Source organism: Rutidosis leptorrhynchoides, chromosome 7 (assembly GCF_046630445.1).
Source record: "Rutidosis leptorrhynchoides isolate AG116_Rl617_1_P2 chromosome 7, CSIRO_AGI_Rlap_v1, whole genome shotgun sequence".
Lineage (NCBI taxonomy): Eukaryota > Viridiplantae > Streptophyta > Magnoliopsida > Asterales > Asteraceae > Rutidosis > Rutidosis leptorrhynchoides.
Window position 1 is genome coordinate 347,714,793 of NC_092339.1, and position 19,624 is coordinate 347,734,416.

At 32.9% G+C, this 19,624-nt stretch overlaps 1 protein-coding gene across 1 annotated transcript in view; it reads right to left on the minus strand.

The window, feature by feature from the left end:
- Positions 1–298: 298 nt before the first annotated feature.
- LOC139860395 (uncharacterized) overlaps positions 299–19,624 on the minus strand; it is a 96,436-nt gene continuing 77,110 nt past the window's right edge. Inside the window, exons 5-6 of the mRNA XM_071849158.1 lie at positions 1,083–1,721; positions 299–993 (exon numbers count right to left, since the gene is read on the minus strand). Of these exons, the coding sequence (XP_071705259.1) occupies positions 299–993; positions 1,083–1,721 (1,334 nt within the window). The remainder of the gene's footprint in view (positions 994–1,082; positions 1,722–19,624) is intronic.

Consider the following 19,624-nt stretch of genomic DNA (forward strand, 5'->3'; position numbering starts at 1 on the left):
TTTATTTGGTTACATGAAAAACTTTGTTTTTTCAAAGTCTTCGTGTTGTTAGGTGTCTGTTATCAAAGCTATAAATGTGTTTAGTGTGTGTTAGTATGATTTTTAGTTTGGTGAGTTATGTTTTATTTCTTCTAACAACAGTATGTATCACTACATTATATAGTATTAAACAACGTGCTATTTAACAAAATTTGTAATCTCACAAGATGAAGACTTATAAGTTTGAAGGTAACAAATAAAAAATTCTGCGAGTTCTAGTAAGATCATAGAGTATAAAGTTAAAAAACTGAATATATAGTTATACGATCCAGCTGCTATAGGTGCTGCAACACTTCCTTGTATACGACGTTTTGGGTTTTATTTGATAACTTTTTTCCTTGTTTAATATCAGCACCTTCAACCCCTTTCTATTAGTAACTCTAGAGAGAGCAACGTAAAGTTGCCCGTGACTAAAAACTGGTTTTGGTAGAAATAAACCAACATGTTGTAAGGACTGTCCTTGGCTTTTATTGATTGTCATTGCAAAGCATACAGACAATGGATATTGTCTTCTTTGAAATCTGAAAGGAATTCTTTTATCTGATGGAACAATTAACATACGTGGAATAGCAGTTATTGTGCCAACGTGGGTACCTGTTAAGATTTTAGCTTTGATCATTTTCTCCTCGAGCTCTGTTATTTGTAATCGTGTACCATTGCACAATCCTCCAGCTTGAACGACATTCCTAAGCAACATTACTGGTACACCTACTTTTAGTTTAAGATTATGCTTTGGTAGGCCACCAAGGTTGATGCTGTTTAGATAATCTGTATTGTACAATTCACTATTGAAGTCTGAGTCTTTTTCGGATTGACAAATACTGTCTGAGCTTAAAAACGACCTTTCATCACCCTCTAGATACTCCATCATACGATCATTAATGATGTTAACAATTTCGTGAGTTGGAGCGAGAATTGCACAATAAGTTGGATTACCCAAATTTTCCAAAAAATCTGGATATATAGAGGTAATTATAGAACCAATAGGATCTTCAGCATTATTGACTAACAAATCGTCAGGGATTTCAATTTCTGATATATACCGTCATCTGTCGAGTTTAAAGTACCATCACCTATGTTTAGAATCCAGTCTGCAAACCTTCGAGTATCTTCTACAGTATTTCCATTATCAACATTAGATGCACCTGAAGAAAGTCCCAAAAGTCTCATATTAACTGTAAGTTTCAGAACGGTAACATGATCCCATATGTATGAATAATTAAGTGATGCATCAACTATATCCTCTCGTTTTCCTTGTGTAACGACTGGTAGGACTTGTCGAAAATCTCCACCAAATACTATAACTTTTCCTCCGAATGGTGTATCTATGCTATTAGGATTATCTACCCGGCATATATCGCGTAAAGATCGATCAAGATTTTCAACACACAATCTATTCACCATTGGCGCCTCATCCCAAATTATCAGTTTAGCTCTTCTTATTAATGCTGCCAAATTACTATTTGGCAGAATCTGACAAAATGTGTCGTCAGTTGGATTAATAGGGATTGCAAAACGGGAATGGGCAGTCCTTCCTCGACTCAACAACAAAGCTGCAATCCCACTTGATGCAACATTCAAAACAATGTCTCCCTTACTACGCAATGCAGCTGATAATGTTTTCCATAGAAATGTTTTACCTGTGCCACCATAACCGTACAAAAAGAATACACCACCTTTGTCTTAATCAACAGCACTTATAATAGTGTCATATGCTGTAACGACCCTGGATTTTCTAACGTTTATTTATTAATAATTATTATTATTAATACTTGTGATTAAACGAATGTATGTTATTACATTTACATGTTGCCATGATTAAATGTACATGACTTTTGAATGCCCGAAACGTCTTTGTGACACACGTACATTACACGAATAATATTTTTAGAGTATTATTTACATTCATGATTGATTTTATTAATCATTTTAATTAACTAAAGTTACTAGTTAATTACTTGGGCTTTTATTGGATTTACTTGTTAGTTACTTGAACTTGGGCCTTCATTAAGTGTAATGGACTTATGAAGCCCACCCTACCCATTTTAAATGGACTAACTAGCCCACTCTTCCATGTAAGTATTACTTTTGAAATGAACTAGTTAGTTAACACTTAAAAAATCTTGTTACACCATGATCCCCATGAAACCACCTCATTTAACCAACTTTTCAAGCTTTACCATGCAAGTGACCATTGAACTTTTCCCTTCCCCTTTGTTGTTGCTGCAGGCCGTCGGCCTTGGGGCCCTTTAGGGGTGTTTTGGTTCAATTTTTCTTATTACAAATTCACTAGTTTTCTCTCATTTCAAACACACACACTTACTTGCATTTCTCTCTCAAGCTTTTCCTCTCATTTTACTTTCTTATTTGTAAGTAACAAGCTTGTGTTCTTCCTTCCTTTCTCTTGTAAAAACAGAATACTAACACCCTCTACATCATCATTATTTGCTTGTTGTTTACTTATTCTTTGTTATTGTTTAAGTTACTTGAAGTTTATTGTTACTTACTTGTTGTTACATACTAGTTACAAGAATCAAACTACCTAGTTTCATTCTTCTTTTATCTTGTATTTACAAGAACACTCAAGAACATAAACTTACTAGTTTATGTTCTACCTTTAAATTTTTAAAGATTGTAAGTTCATGGTTGTAAAAATCATTACTTGTAAGTCATGTTTGTAAACTTAAAGTTTACATTCTTAAAGATCAAACTTTGGTTTGAATCTTTAAAGTATGAACAACCCATGAACCAGTTACTTGTTTACTTAGTTTATTTCTTTATATTATGTACTTTAATTTCATGTTTGTTGGTTTAAATGGTCAAGTATTACAAGTTAGTCTTGATCTCATACTTCTTGAAACTAAAAGTTAACTTTAAGATTTCAAGAACATGGAAGTGTAACTCTTTAGTTATGACTTCATACACTTGTGTTAGATTTAACTTAATAACTTTAGATCTAGACTTTTGGGTCTTGGATCTTCAAGATCTAACTAAGAACTATGTTCTACATCTTAAGATCTTGATTAGTTAGTTTACTTTCAAGTTTGTAGTTCAATATTACTTTCACATTTCATGTATGTGTTGAACCTAAGACTTTGATGTAACTTTGGTTCATCAAAACACTTGCAACACTTAAGTGAGTTGTGCTTCATGTCTTAGACTTACACTTAGATTATGATGGTCAAACCTTGGTGAAAATGATGCAAACACATCAACGAGTTGTACACTTGAAGCTATATGCATCAAGGATGAGAACCATGATAAGCATCGAGCACCAAGAACCACCGGAACCTACTGACCCTAATGTTTTACTGTTTATGTGTCTGACCCGTATGACCTGGGCTACTGTAAAGATGATTTTCAGATAGCTCTGTTCGAGAAATAACTTTTCATTTAGGACTCATCTTAATCCGAGTTACGGTTTAGGATTTATGGCCCTCCGATCGTCCCTATGTCCTTTTAACGTTGTGCTGAAAATTCTGACCTACTCGCATTTAGACCGTCGCCACGGTCAAACGAAGACTAGTTTTCTTCTGGGATGTTTACCACAACTAAAGGACTCATATACGGATCCATAGCCACTGGTCTCACCTTATTTCAGTAGGTATTGAGGCCGTGGTGACTGGCCGAAGTCAGCCTTTGTTTTAAACTTCTTTCATAAACGAAACTTACTTTACACCTTTTGTTTGATGATGAATGATGATGACCTTTAAGACCTTATTTACATACATTTAAACCTATTGGGACGATTTACTGACTTAGTACTATTTGACTTAGGTTGAGGACTTTCCGGACCTACGTACTTGCTTATTTCCCAACTCGACTTTACCGCTACTTTATCATTGTGAGTTATAGCATCCCTTTTTACTTTAACTATTTTGGGAACCGAGAATACATGCGCATTTTACGTTTTACATACTAGGTACGAGTACTTAAACTTATATATGTGTGGGTTATACAACGGCATAAACATTCCCTTTAGCTCGGTAACGTTTAGTCATTGGTTTTTGAACCGGTGAACGCGAATCTTAGATATGGATCCATAGGGTTTGACATCTCCACTCGGGCTAGTCGCGCTAGCATTTAACGAGTGTTTAATACTTCATAAATATACGCACTTGCCAAGTGTACTTTCAGGGGGTATAAACGTTAAGTTAGTCACCAAGTGCCCACGGTTAAGCATATACTTTATCATACTGTTTTGAAACGCTCTTTGTAGCACTGAAATCTCGTGGCCTACCTTACATACTGTTATACTTAAACTATAGCTCACCAACCTTTGTGTTGACATTTTTAAGCATGTTTTTCTCAGGTTCTTAAGGTTGCTTCCGCTGTGCACTAGTCTTGCCGTAGACACTCGCTGCTCTAGTGTTATCACCGCATGAACTGTTTATCTTGCATTCAAACTTTAATACATTTGAAACTATGTTTTGTAATGACCTAAGGGTCACATACATTTATTCATGCTTGCTATTCGTAGAAGCATACTGTTGGTTGTAAAACACTTGACGTTCCTTATGACGTCACCTTTTATCATGAATGCAAACGTATTTTGAAATAGCATATAGTGTTTGACCTTGTAATGATCCTGTTGTTGATGGTCCGTACATGATGATTTAGTACGGGTGATGCGGTAGCGGAGTGGTATAAAATACTATTAAATTTTTGCAGGAAATACTATTAAATACGATACAATTTTACACAAGATATTTATTTATTTATAGAATGGATATACTTAAACCTTGCTACAACACTTATAGGCAGTGTACCTAATCGTACAGTAGTGTAGTTTTTAGTAAGTCCGGTTCGTTCCACAGGGAAAATCTTTAAACAAAGCTTAACGCTATATTAGTTTACTTTTATAAAAATACAAATATATATATATATAAGTAATATTATTATTATAAAGGGGGGTTTTTACCGTTTAATGACCGGTTTGTCGATTTTAAAACTTTAGTCGCAGTTAAAACCAAATGTAAAATATTAAAAATGAATACAAGACTTAAATTAAAGCATAAAGTAAATAACGATAATGAAATTGCGAATAATAAAAGTGCGATAAAATAAACTTGCGATAATTAAAAAGTACGATAATTAAAAGTGCAATTAAATACAATAATAATAAAAATGCGATATTTAGAAGTGCAATTAAATATAAAATAAAGGAAATTAAATATGAAATAAAAGAATTATGCTTATTTAAACTTCCGTAATCATGATGTTTGACGTGTTGATTTTTGTTTTATGCCCATGGGTTAATTGTCCTTTGTCCTGGATTATTTAATATGTCCGTCTGGTTTTTGTCCATAACAGTCCATCAGTCATAAATATAAAATGCGAGTGTCCTCGTCAAATTATCCTTATACCCGAAGTTAAATATTCCAACTAATTGGGGACTTAAACTGTAACAAGATTTTAATACTTTGTTTAATAATTACACCAGGATGTCGACTGAGTGTAACCCAAGGTTTTAATATTTTGTTATCAATTATACCAAGTGTCCTTGTACATAATTTCACCCCTGTTTTAATTATTCTAGTGGCTATTAATCCATTCCCGTGTCCGGTTAAATGAACGATTATTCGTTGGTATAAATACCCCGCCCATCGTGTCCGATCGAGTGTATATGGTAATTTATAGGGACGCCCAATTGTAAATCTTTATATTAACATTAACAAACTATCATTTAGTTAAACAAATATAAAGCCCATTAATAGCCCATAGTCTAATTTCCACAAGTGTCGTTCTTTTGTCCAAACCCCAATTATGGTACAAAGCCCAATTACCCAATTTTAGTAATTAGCCCAACATCATGATTACTTCGTTTTAAATAAGCATAATAATAACTTAGCTACGAGACATTAATGTAAAAAGGTTGAACATAACTTACAAAGATTAAAAATAGCGTAGCGTTACACGGACAGAATTTCGACTTACATCCTTACAATATTCGCTAACATACCCTTATTATTAGAATTATAATTAAAATTAAAATTAAAATATAAATTATAAATATAAATATATCGTATGAATGAGGAGAAAAAAAAGATGATGATTTGCGATCAGAATTCGGTTGCTTTTATAGGAAAATTCGACTTTTGGGGCTCCGCGACTCGCGGTGAAATACTCTTCAAACTCCGCGAGTCGCGGAGAATGAAATTACAGCTCAGTCCCTTTGGAGTCTTTCTTGCCGACGATTTTTATTATTTATTATAATATATAAATAATTATAAGAATTATTTAAATATTATATTATATTTATGTGCATAGTTGACTTGTAATTTTTAGTCCGTTGCGTCGAGCGTTGAGAGTTGACTCTAGTCCCGGTTCCGGATTTTCGAACGTCCTTGCGTACAATTTAATATCTTGTACTTTGCGTTTTGAATCTTGTACTCTTGTAATTTCGAGACGTTTCTTATCAATAATTGGAACCTCTTTGATTGTCTTTTGTACTTTTGAGCTTTTTGGTCGTTTGCGTCTTCAATTCGTCGAATCTGTCTTTTGTCTTCACCTTTTATTATTTAAACGAATATCACTTGTAAATAGAACAATTGTAACTAAAAGCTTGTCTTTCTTGAGGAATAATGCTATGAAATATATGTTCGTTTTTAGCATTATCAAATATTCCCACACTTGAGCGTTGCTTGTCCTCAAGCAATATCGTCTTGAAATACTAGAATCACTTCTTTATTCTTCACACTTTGTACATCAGTGATTTCTATACGGCGGTATAAACAATGGTAGTAACGATATGGTTTACAGTCCCACATGACTATAAAAATTTAGATCCATTAAGGAAATTGGATCTTTATGAAAACATTTGATCTTTTGAAAATTAAATCTAGTTTTTACCCTAGATAAGTTTTCCGGAATAACCCTTTACCGGTGTTTGCAAAATATTTTTGTGGGTTTGGTGGGTTTCAGATTTGAAAATTTTAGCTCAAAACTTGCGGTTTTGTGTCATCCACTTGCTAATCTTGTATTTGGAAAGCAACACGTCCAGTTTACTTGTCCCGTATATTACCTTTCGGTAAACTACCGTCCGATTGAAAGGAAAGCGTTGAACAAGCAACTGTTAAGGCAATGTCCCCTGATATGCTTTTAATTATGGTCTATAACGTGTCGGACGCAATTACTATCCTTGGTAGGAGCAATAGTAAAGCTCACCCTTATAATAAATTTTTTTTTTCGGTATGGCACAAGGTCCTGTCTTTTACCACTATGCAACCACCGTTCTTACGGTTGACACCCGATTTAGTTCAGGTGACCTAATGAATTCCAGGTGAATTCCTAGGATTTTACGTTCAATGGTAATGAACGTATTGAAAATAGGGTTTTCAGAAAACAAATCGGTTTGTAATTTTGATCAAAATATTTTCTCGTTCAAGCTCGAGTTTAGATATCATTGAATTCCATGAGTTTGAATTCTCAATCTTTAAGGTCAATCTCAAGGATTGAGTAATATCAGTCTTAAAAGCTGATTTTTAATCTTTAAGGAGATTATCCTTTCTGGGGATCTGATTCATTAGTCTTATCCAGCTAATTTGCATGGTGCCCCCCCATTGTACGAGATAAATCCTTCTCATGGTTAGGATAAATCTGACCACTTGGCGACCCTGTTTAATGCTGAGGTCCGTGGATTTCCTGCTGATTTTAGTGATGACTTTTCTAGATTTTTCGTCAACCTACAGCTGGTCTGGACGACAACTTCATGACCTAAATCAAGAAGCGCGTTTCTTTTTCGGAAGACTTTACTTCCTTTTAATGATGGAATTGATTCATCGTGTAGATCCATCTCTTCTTTTCTTTCATCAGTTAAAATAGTTAATTTAGTCCAAAACAAAAGTATTTTCAGTTATTTGTTACAGATATATGTGACATATGTTTAAGATAACTTGGTAAATTTTCCCACACTTGGCTTTTATTTTCCTTTTTATCGTCCTCTATTCCATTTTAAATGAATTTTAACATTTTAGTTTGTTTCTCAATTTATGTCCTTTCCGAGGTAACAATAATTTTGGTGTTAAAACCTAGTTTTATCGTTCATAAATATGTATAAACATGATTTTGAGTTCATTTAATTGAAAATTTTGAAAAATTTTACTAGAATTGGGTAGTTAGTATATAAGACTAGGGCTGTTCTTTTTTTATCAGAGAGCACTAGATTCTAATACAACTACTGCTTTACTAGTATTTTTAATGGTAACCAAGTTTATAAAGTAAAAAATTTTAAAATCCGAAAGAATTTAACCCCTTCCCACACTTAAGATCTTGCAATGCCCTCATTTGCAAGAAATCAGTAACAATTTAAATTATTGAGGGTGATTAGCGTAGTAAAGTGATTAAATTTTACCAAAACTTCCAAACATATTGGCGTTTGTTTTGAATGATAAATGGTGCACGTCATTTGTTCATTCCGTTTGTTGTTACATCACATATAATTTTGCATCTTGTTGTTAAAATTAGTTACTTTTGCTGAACTTAATGCCAGTCTTTGAAAACGCGTTGTTTTACCCTGTTTATAAGATAAACTACAAACAAATATATAAATACTTTTTTTTTATTTATAAAACCTTTAACTTATAAAACAAATATTAATTAATTTTAAAATTTTGTTTCTTTTAAGAATGAGGGCGTTTTGGAATGATGCCCTAGTCCGTCCCTCGGCAAAATATTAAAATTTGTCTTTTTGTAGCGATTGTTTTAAAAGCTAAGATTTTTGGGTTTTTTCAATGTTTTTGGCATACTTTAATTCAATAAGATTAAAAATAATGATAATAAAAGTTCTCGTCCCTCCCTCGGGTAAAGCAATTTCGGTTTAAAGACCTAGTCTTCAACTTACGACGAATTTTAAAAATCATATTTTTAACTTAATGAGATAAAGTAAATTTTTGTTTTTTTGTTTTTTTTTTCACACAACTTAAATATAAAATTCAAAATTAATATTAAAAATTCACACCAAACTTAAAATTTGAAATGCATAAAATTAAAAATTCATATTTTAAAAATAAGAAAAAAATTCACACCAATCTTAATTTAAAAATTCATATTATAAATTCACACCAAACTTATATTAATTTTTCAAATATTCACAATTTTAAATATATTGTTTTTACAAAGTTTACAATATTAATTTAAGATTTATATATTAATTTTAAAAATATGGTAAAAATAAAATTAAAAATCTTTTTGGCTTTTTATCCCACTTTAATCAATCAAATATTATCAAAAATATGCGCCCCTCTTTTCGGTAAAGTAATTTAGGTTCCAAGACCTAATTTAACTCATGACGAATTTTTGAAATATTTTGGGTTGATTGATTAAAGATATTTATACCTTAAGAATAAACGTTAAATTTCGCAGTGATGTAATAAATTTTTGAATGATATCAATAATTTCGGTCGCCAAACCTAATTTTATTTAATACCAATTTAATACTTTATAGCGAACAAATTAGCGTTTATTATCAAAAGGTTAAAAATAAAAATAAAAATAAAAACTGTACAGACATACCTGTGGAATAGATTTCTTAGTTATATGATCTATCCCATTCATAAGATAGTCGGTTTAATTGGTTTTCCATGGCTACATAGGCGTAACCTCGAGCATTCAGTGTCTTTTCTTCTAAACATATGAACGGTCCGTCTCTGCATAAAGTAACAAATTCGGTATTTGAATAGGTTTGATTATTTGAACATTTACCTCCATGTGACCATTTTCCGCATTTGTGACATCTTTCTAGGTGTCGTGCTCTTCTTTTCGCTGCGGATTTTGATTTTCCTTTACCAAATTGTAATTTATTATCTTCGCATCTGGATTATTTTCTAACTCCGTCCATTCTTTCTCTGATTACTGATACTAATTCACTCGGTAGTATGTCTTTATTACGTTTAGTGATCAAAGCGTGTAGTATTAGACCATGGTTTAGTTCACAGGCAGTCTTCATTTTGTAAAAACCTAAAAAAAAAAAATTCAGAATGGGGGAAGAAGACTACTTCTTTAGGGTCTGCTAGGGAAAGACCATTCGGGTTCCATTTTCGAGAACTACACGAAAACAGACAATCTAACTCTAACAGAAATACATATTATCCTTTAAAGACTTGATTCTCCCCACACTTAGTTAGCTGTGGTGTCGAAATTGTGATTAACTTCGTTGTCGACTTCCATCGGACCATGTATGTAATGTTTAACTCTGTGACCATTAACTTTAAATTCAATCCCATTCGAATTTATTAATTCTATCGTTCCGTATGAGAAAACTCTTTTGACTATGAATGGTCCAGACCATCTTGATTTCAATTTTCCAGGAAATAGCTTGAATCGTGAATTGAAAAGAAGAACTCTGTCTCCTTCTTTAAATTCTTTTGAACTTCTGATTCTTTTATCATGCCATTTCTTCGTTCTTTCTTTATAGATTAACGAATTTTCGTATGCTTCATGTCTTAATTCTTCTAATTCGTTTAGTTGACTTAATCGTAGACGTCCGGCTTCATGTAAATCAAGATTACATGTTTTCAAAGCCCAAAATGCTTTGTGTTCAATTTCTACTGGAAGATGACATGCTTTTCCATAAACAAGTCTAAAAGGTGTGGTTCCAATTGGAGTTTTGTAGGCTGTTCTAAAAGCCCAGAGTGCATCCTCCAATTTAATGGACCATTCCTTCGGATTTGATCCTACGGTTTTCTCTAGAATACGTTTTAAGGCTCGGTTGGTATTTTCAACTTGTCCACTTGTTTGTGGATGATATGCGGTGGAGATTTTATGAGTTACTCCATATCTTTTAAGAACTTTCTCAAGTTGATTATTACAGAAATGAGTACCCCGATCACTTATTAAAGCTTTCGGTGTTCCAAACCTTGCAAAAAGACGTTTTAAAAAGTTGACTACAACTCGTGCATCGTTAGTTGGGAGAGCTTGTGCTTCCGCCCATTTAGATACATAATCAATGGCTACGAGTATATATAGATTATTATGAGATTTTGGAAATGGACCCATAAAGTCAATACCCCAAATGTCAAATACTTCACATACTTGGATGACATTTTGTGGCATTTCATCACGTTGACTTATTTTTCCGGCCCTTTGACATGCATCACAGGATTTGCAAAGACGGTGTGCGTCTTTGTAAATTGTAGGACAATAGAATCCAGCATCATAAACTTTTCTTGCTGTTAGTTGAGGCCCATAATGCCCTCCTGTTGGTCCTGTGTGACAATGGTTTAATATTTTACTAGCTTCATCTCCAAATACACATCGGCGTATTATTCCATCGGGACAACTTTTAAACAGATGTGGATCTTCCCAAAAATAGTGTTTTATATCACTGAAGAATTTCTTTCGTCTTTGGTACGATAATCCTTTTTCAAGGAATCCACAAACTAAGTAGTTTGCATAGTCTGCAAACCATGGGATTTCTTTATAATCTATTTTCAATAGATATTCATCAGGAAAGTTGTCTTGTATGGCTGATTCATTTAGAACTTCTAATTCGGGATTTTCAAGACGAGAAAGATGATCAGCGGCGATATTTTCTGCTCCTCTTTTATCTCGGATTTCAATATCAAACTCTTGTAAGAGTAAGATCCAACGGATTAATCTTGGTTTAGCATCTTGTTTTGAAAATAGGTATCTAAGAGCAGAATGGTCGGTATAGACCACCGTTTTTGCTAGAATGAGATATGATCGAAATTTGTCAAAAGCAAAGACAATAGCAAGGAGTTCTTTTACAGTAGTTGTATAGTTCGTTTGTGCTCCTTGTAATGTCTTACTAGCATAATATATAGGTTGAAATCGTTTTTCAATCCTTTGTCCTAAAACGGCTCCCATTGCAAAATCACTTGCATCGCACATTAGTTCAAATGGTAGATTCCAATTTGGTGTTATCATGATCGGCGCATTAGTGAGTTTTTCTTTAAGAATATTAAAAGATTTGATACACTCATCTGAAAAGATGAATGGCGCATCCTTTTCTAGGAGTTTATTCATAGGAGTGGCAATTTTTGAAAAATCTTTTATGAAACGTCGGTAAAAACCGGCATGCCCTAAAAAACTCCTAACTCCTCTAACATTGGTGGGATGTGGAAGTTTAGCAATTACATCTACTTTAGCTCTATCCACTTCAATTCCTTCTTTTGAAATTTTATGTCCAAGAACGATGCCTTCTTTAACCATGAAATGGCATTTCTCCCAATTAAGAACTAGATTTGATTGTTCACATCTAATTAGCATTCGTTCCAGATTAACTAGACATGATTTAAATGTATCACCGAAGACTGAAAAGTCATCCATGAATACTTCCATGCATTCTTCTATCATGTCGTGAAAAATCGCCATCATACACCTTTGAAAGGTTGCAGGGGCGTTGCAAAGTCCAAATGGCATGCGTTTGTAAGCAAAAGTACCATAAGGGCACGTGAATGTGGTTTTCTCTTGGTCCTCGGGTGCTATTGGAATTTGAAAATATCCGGAAAATCCATCTAGAAAACAATAGTAACTATTTCCGGCTAACCTTTTCAACATTTGATCTATGAAAGGTAAGGGAAAGTGATCTTTTCTGGTGGCGTCATTTAATTTTCTATAATCAATACATACACGCCATCCTGTTACAGTCCTAGTAGGAATAAGCTCATTTTTCTCATTTGTAATGACAGTCATGCCACCCTTCTTAGGTACGCATTGAACTGGGCTTACCCATGGACTATCAGAAATTGGATATATCAAACCTGCATCTAGCAGTTTAATAATCTCTTTCTTAACTACATCTTGCATATTAGGATTTAGTCTTCGTTGGCGTTGCACATACGTTTTATGACCTTCTTCCATAAAGATTTTATGTGTGCAATACGAAGGACTTATTCCTTTAATATCATGAATCTTCCATGCAATGGCTGGTTTATGAGCTTTCAACACAGAAATGAGTTGTGATTTCTCATTTTCAGTAAGAGAAGACGATATTATTACAGGTAATTCAGATTCACCATGTAAATAAGCGTATTCCAAATGGTTTGGAAGTGGCTTTAACTCTAATTTCGGAGGTTCTTCTATCGATGATTTGTATCGATATCTGTCTTCTTCTTTTAGCATTTGAATTTCTTCTGTTGTTGGTTCATATCCATTAGCTATAAGTGTAGCTAACATTTCAGCTTCATCAATTGGTTCATTACCTTCTCCTAAAGAACATTCTCCTGTTCCTTGTAATTCTGGAAATTCTTCTAATAATTCTGCATGTGCATCTATAGTTTGAATATAATAACATGTATCATCTGCAGATTGTGGTTGTTGCATTGCTCTATCAACTGAAAAGGTAACACTCTCATCCTCTATACTTAGGGTCAGTTTCTTACCGAACACGTCTATCATTGCTTTAGCCGTGTTTAAGAATGGTCTTCCTAATATGAGAGGAACTTGAGAATCTTCTTCCATGTCCAAAACAACAAAATCTACTGGAAATACTAAAGTACCAACTTTAACTAGCATGTTCTCCATTATCCCTCTAGGATATTTTATTGATCTATCGGCTAGTTGTATGCTTATTCTGGTTGGTTTCAATTCTCCAAGGTCTAGTTTAGCGTATAGTGAATACGGCATTAGATTTATACTAGCACCTAAGTCTGCCAATGCTTCTATTGAACTAAGACTACCCAGAAAACATGGAATTGTGAAACTTCCTGGATCAGATAATTTTTCTGGTATCTTATTCAACAGCACTGCTGAACAATTAGCATTCATAGTAACAGCCGAGAGTTCTTCCATTTTCTTTCTATTTGAAATTAGATCTTTCAAGAATTTAGCATATCTAGGCATTCCTGAAATCACATCAATGAAAGGAAGATTTACATTTATCTGTTTAAACATATCCAAGAATTTGGATTGCTCGGCTTCAAGTTTCTCTTTCTTCATTTTACTCGGGTAAGGAAGTGGTGGTTGGTATGGTTTAACATAAGGTTTATCCTTAACTGTGTTATCTTCATTAACCTTTTCAACTACCGGTTCTTTTTCCTTATCTTGATTAGGTTGTGGTTCTTGTGGAGTAGGAATGGCTTCATCAGAAGTTACAGGTATTTCAGGTGGTTTAAGTGTTGTGCCACTTCTTGTGGTAATGGCTTTAGCTGTTTCACTCCGGGGGTTAGCATTTGTATCACTAGGTAGACTTCCCGGTTTTCTTTCACCTATTAACCTTGCTAGGTTACTCACTTCTTGTTCCAGATTTTGAATAGAAGCTTGTTGATTTCTAAATGCTTGAGCATTTTGTTCATTGGTTTGTTTTTGAGATGTGAAAAACTGCGTTTGAGTTTCAACTAGCTTCGTCATCATATCTTCTAAATTCGACTTTTTATCATCGGTTTGTTGTGGTGGTTTGTTTTGAAAATTAGGTCTTTGCTGATTATAAGTATTATTGGATACTTGTTGATTGCTAGGACCTTGTTGGTTGTTGTATGGAATATTTCTGTTATAATTCTGGTTTTGATTGTAAATCGGTCTTGGCGGTTGATCATTATTCTGATAATTATTTCCAGGCCTTTGGTTTATGTATGAAATATTCTCTCTTTGTTCCATTGTTAATTCAATACTGAGACAATCTTTTGTCAAATGTGGTCCTCCACACTGCTCACAACTAATTCGTATTGAGTGAATATCTTTAGTCATCTTTTCCATTCGTCTCTCTACAGCATCTATCTTTGCGGAAATGGAATCTAAGTCATGGCTAGAATCGGCTCTAGCTGCTTTAGATGATCTAACGATGTCTTTTTCTTGGTGCCACTCATGTGAGTGGGAAGCAGTATTATCAATAATTTTGTAAGCATCAGTTTCGGTTTTCTTCATAATAGAACCACCAGCTGCTATATCTATGTCTTTTCTTGTAGTGATGTCGCATCCTTGGTAGAATATTTGTACTATTTGACAGGTGTCTAAACCATGTTGCGGACATCCTCTTAACAACTTTCCATATCTAGTCCACGCCTCATATAGAGTTTCATTTGGTTTCTGTGTGAACGTAACAATTTCTGCTTGAAGTCTTACGGCTTTAGATGCAGGAAAGAATTGTTTAAGAAATTTGTCAACTAAAACGTCCCATGTATCGATCGCCCCTTCAGGTAACGATTCCAACCAATCTTTGGCTTCTCCCTTTAAAGTCCAGGGAAATAACATGAGATATATCTGTTCATCCTCCACTTCTCGGATTTTAAATAGTGTGCAGATCCTATTAAAGGTACGTAGATGTTCATTTGGATCTTCCTTCGGCGCACCACTAAATTGGCATTGATTAGTCACCATGTGTAGAATTTGTCCTTTGATTTCATAATCTGGCGCATTAATGTCTGGATGAGTAATTGCGTGACCTTGGCCAGTGCGTTTAGCTCTCATTCGGTCTTCCATACTTAAAGGTTCCAGATTCTCCATAATTGAATTTGTTGAATCGGTATCACTAGATGATTCTGATTTAATGGTTCGTTCCTCAACAATCTCTGTTTGAATGATTGGTGGCTCCGGAGGAAAGTTTAATGGTTCAGGATCTACGAACCGTTCCTGAATATTTTCCGGATTCTCAATTGTGAGGTCGGGTTCAAAAAATGGATTATCGGAAATTTGAACTGAAGTACTTGGTCTACTGGATGACGATTCTAAAGAAAAATCAACGGCGGTTATATTTGCTAAATGTCTTGATCTAGTTACAGGTGGTGAACGTACAAAAGGTGGTGAACGTCTTGCTCGGTGCATTCACTGAATATCCTATTAGTTTTAAAAAGGAAAGAAAAATTATAATAAGTTATCCAATCAATAGACTTTTCTGATTTTGCCCACGTTTCGAATAGCCAAAAGATGCAGCAGAGGGGCAGGATTCGTTTGGTCTCAATATAATTGAGGACTGTTTGGCTCCAATAACCCGGTCCACGTACAAATCCAACTATTACTACGAACCAGAAAATTTTGATGTCTATCAATTTAACCACTCAAAATAAATTTTCGTAATTTTAAGAAATTTAGATAAGAAGTAGAATAAAAATCTATGTCCTAAAACTAGAATAGCGAGAAATAAGAAAGAAAAAGAGTTCGTCGAAAAAGGTCGAAAAAGAAAAATGGTTGAAAAATAAAAGGTGACGAAAAAATAAAAGAAACTTATAAAACTTAAAAATACTTGACTAACCTAACCTTATTACTACAACTAACTTAAAATTATAATCGCAAATTGAAATTACTAATTGGAATGATAATTGATACATAGGTAAAAGTCGTCTAAAAATATTAAAGCTTACAGGAAAAACTAAATCCCAAATGGAAATAACTTAAAAAGAAACTAAAACTTAAAAAGGCGTCGCAAAATTCTAAAGCACCTAAATCTTAGTCTAAAGAAAAAGCACTTAAGGAATTTTACGGCAAAGCCTAAAAATCTAGGAGTAAAAATAACTATAGCAAAAACTAAGTTTAAAACTAAATATGAGGTAAAAATACAAATATTATGCTACAACGATTAAAAAGGGACAAAATATAAAAATATACAAAAAGTTGTAAAAAGTACAATTTTTATAAAAATATTATTTTTATATTATTTATTTAATAAAACTATTAATTTAATATTTTAATTAAACTAATTAAACAAAATAATAATAAAAACTAAAATTAATAATTAATTAAAACCTAATTAGGGTTTTATATTAATAATTATAATATAATCCGTAATTAATGTGAAATTAGGGTTCTGTCAGCGTGTCAGAGCAGCTCCGCGACTTGCGGTATTCAAAGCTTCAAACCCCGCGAGTCGCGGGGTTCCAAAATTCAGCTGACAGGTTATTTAAATTCGACGCGTTTTTCTTTATTTATTTATTTTTTTCTGTTTTTAATTTTTTCTGTTAAAAAATATGTGTATAAAAACTTATATTTTAAAAACTTAAATAAAATAGAACTACTTTATAATTTTAATAAATAAAATGCTTAAAACTAGATTTATATATATATATTTTTTATGTTTTTAAATAAAAACAAAATACTTAAATAAAACTTATGTTTTTATAAAATAAAAATAAAGAAACTTTATAAAACTTAAATATTTAACAAAATCTTAAAAATACTTATATTTTTGTTTTTCTTTTTATATTTTCGAATATTTAAAACGTATTTTTACAAAAGCGACTTTTAATCGAAGTAAACTAAAAATCTCTCTTTTTTTATATATATTAGCGTTGCGCTTCCGGCGTTTAGAAAGTTCCCCGGCAGCGGCGCCAAAAATACTTGATGCGGTAGCGGAGTGGTATAAAATACTATTAAATTTTTGCAGGAAATACTATTAAATACGATACAATTTTACACAAGATATTTATTTATTTATAGAATGGATATACTTAAACCTTGCTACAACACTTATAGGCAGTGTACCTAATCGTACAGTAGTGTAGTTTTTAGTAAGTCCGGTTCGTTCCACAGGGAAAATCTTTAAACAAAGCTTAACGCTATATTAGTTTACTTTTATAAAAATACAAATATATATATATATATATATAAGTAATATTATTATTATAAAGGGGGGTTTTTACCGTTTAATGACCGGTTTGTCGATTTTAAAACTTTAGTCGCAGTTAAAACCAAATGTAAAATATTAAAAATGAATACAAGACTTAAATTAAAGCATAAAGTAAATAACGATAATGAAATTGCGAATAATAAAAGTGCGATAAAATAAACTTGCGATAATTAAAAAGTACGATAATTAAAAGTGCAATTAAATACAATAATAATAAAAATGCGATATTTAGAAGTGCAATTAAATATAAAATAAAGGAAATTAAATATGAAATAAAAGAATTATGCTTATTTAAACTTCCGTAATCATGATGTTTGACGTGTTGATTTTTGTTTTATGCCCATGGGTTAATTGTCCTTTGTCCTGGATTATTTAATATGTCCGTCTGGTTTTTGTCCATAACAGTCCATCAGTCATAAATATAAAATGCGAGTGTCCTCGTCAAATTATCCTTATACCCGAAGTTAAATATTCCAACTAATTGGGGACTTAAACTGTAACAAGATTTTAATACTTTGTTTAATAATTACACCAGGATGTCGACTGAGTGTAACCCAAGGTTTTAATATTTTGTTATCAATTATACCAAGTGTCCTTGTACATAATTTCACCCCTGTTTTAATTATTCTAGTGGCTATTAATCCATTCCCGTGTCCGGTTAAATGAACGATTATTCGTTGGTATAAATACCCCGCCCATCGTGTCCGATCGAGTGTATATGGTAATTTATAGGGACGCCCAATTGTAAATCTTTATATTAACATTAACAAACTATCATTTAGTTAAACAAATATAAAGCCCATTAATAGCCCATAGTCTAATTTCCACAAGTGTCGTTCTTTTGTCCAAACCCCAATTATGGTACAAAGCCCAATTACCCAATTTTAGTAATTAGCCCAACATCATGATTACTTCATTTTAAATAAGCATAATAATAACTTAGCTACGAGACATTAATGTAAAAAGGTTGAACATAACTTACAATGATTAAAAATAGCGTAGCGTTACACGGACAGAATTTCGACTTACATCCTTACAATATTCGCTAACATACCCTTATTATTAGAATTATAATTAAAATTAAAATTAAAATTAAAATTAAAATATAAATTATAAATATAAATATATCGTATGAATGAGGAGAAAAAAAAGATGATGATTTGCGATCAGAATTCGGTTGCTTTTATAGGAAAATTCGACTTTTGGGGCTCCGCGACTCGCGGTGAAATACTCTTCAAACTCCGCGAGTCGCGGAGAATGAAATTACAGCTCAGTCCCTTTGGAGTCTTTCTTGCCGACGGTTTTTATTATTTATTATAATATATAAATAATTATAAGAATTATTTAAATATTATATTATATTTATGTGCATAGTTGACTTGTAATTTTTAGTCCGTTGCGTCGAGCGTTGAGAGTTGACTCTAGTCCCGGTTCCGGATTTTCGAACGTCCTTGCGTACAATTTAATATCTTGTACTTTGCGTTTTGAATCTTGTACTCTTGTAATTTCGAGACGTTTCTTATCAATAATTGGAACCTCTTTGATTGTCTTTTGTACTTTTGAGCTTTTTGGTCGTTTGCGTCTTCAATTCGTCGAATCTGTCTTTTGTCTTCACCTTTTATTATTTAAACGAATATCACTTGTAAATAGAACAATTGTAACTAAAAGCTTGTCTTTCTTGAGGAATAATGCTATGAAATATATGTTCGTTTTTAGCATTATCAACGGGGCGTCACATTTGGTATCAGAGCATTGGTTGTAGGGAATTAGGTTGCATTAATGAGTCTAAGACCGACCCGAGTAGGATTCACTAATAGGACTAATCTACAACTTGCAAGTTTACGTGTTTCTGCTGAACTTATTGCATGCTGCTGTTTACTTTTACTGCTATATGCCGTATGCTATTACATGATTTCACTACTGCATGCTATTATCTGCTTTCGATTGCATGCTACTTCTGTACGATTCGTTATTATTTCCATGCTACTTATTGTTATACATGATTTAAACTGTTGGCCTAATACGTGCTTTCTTTATGACTTACTGACATGGAAAAATTTATTTTTC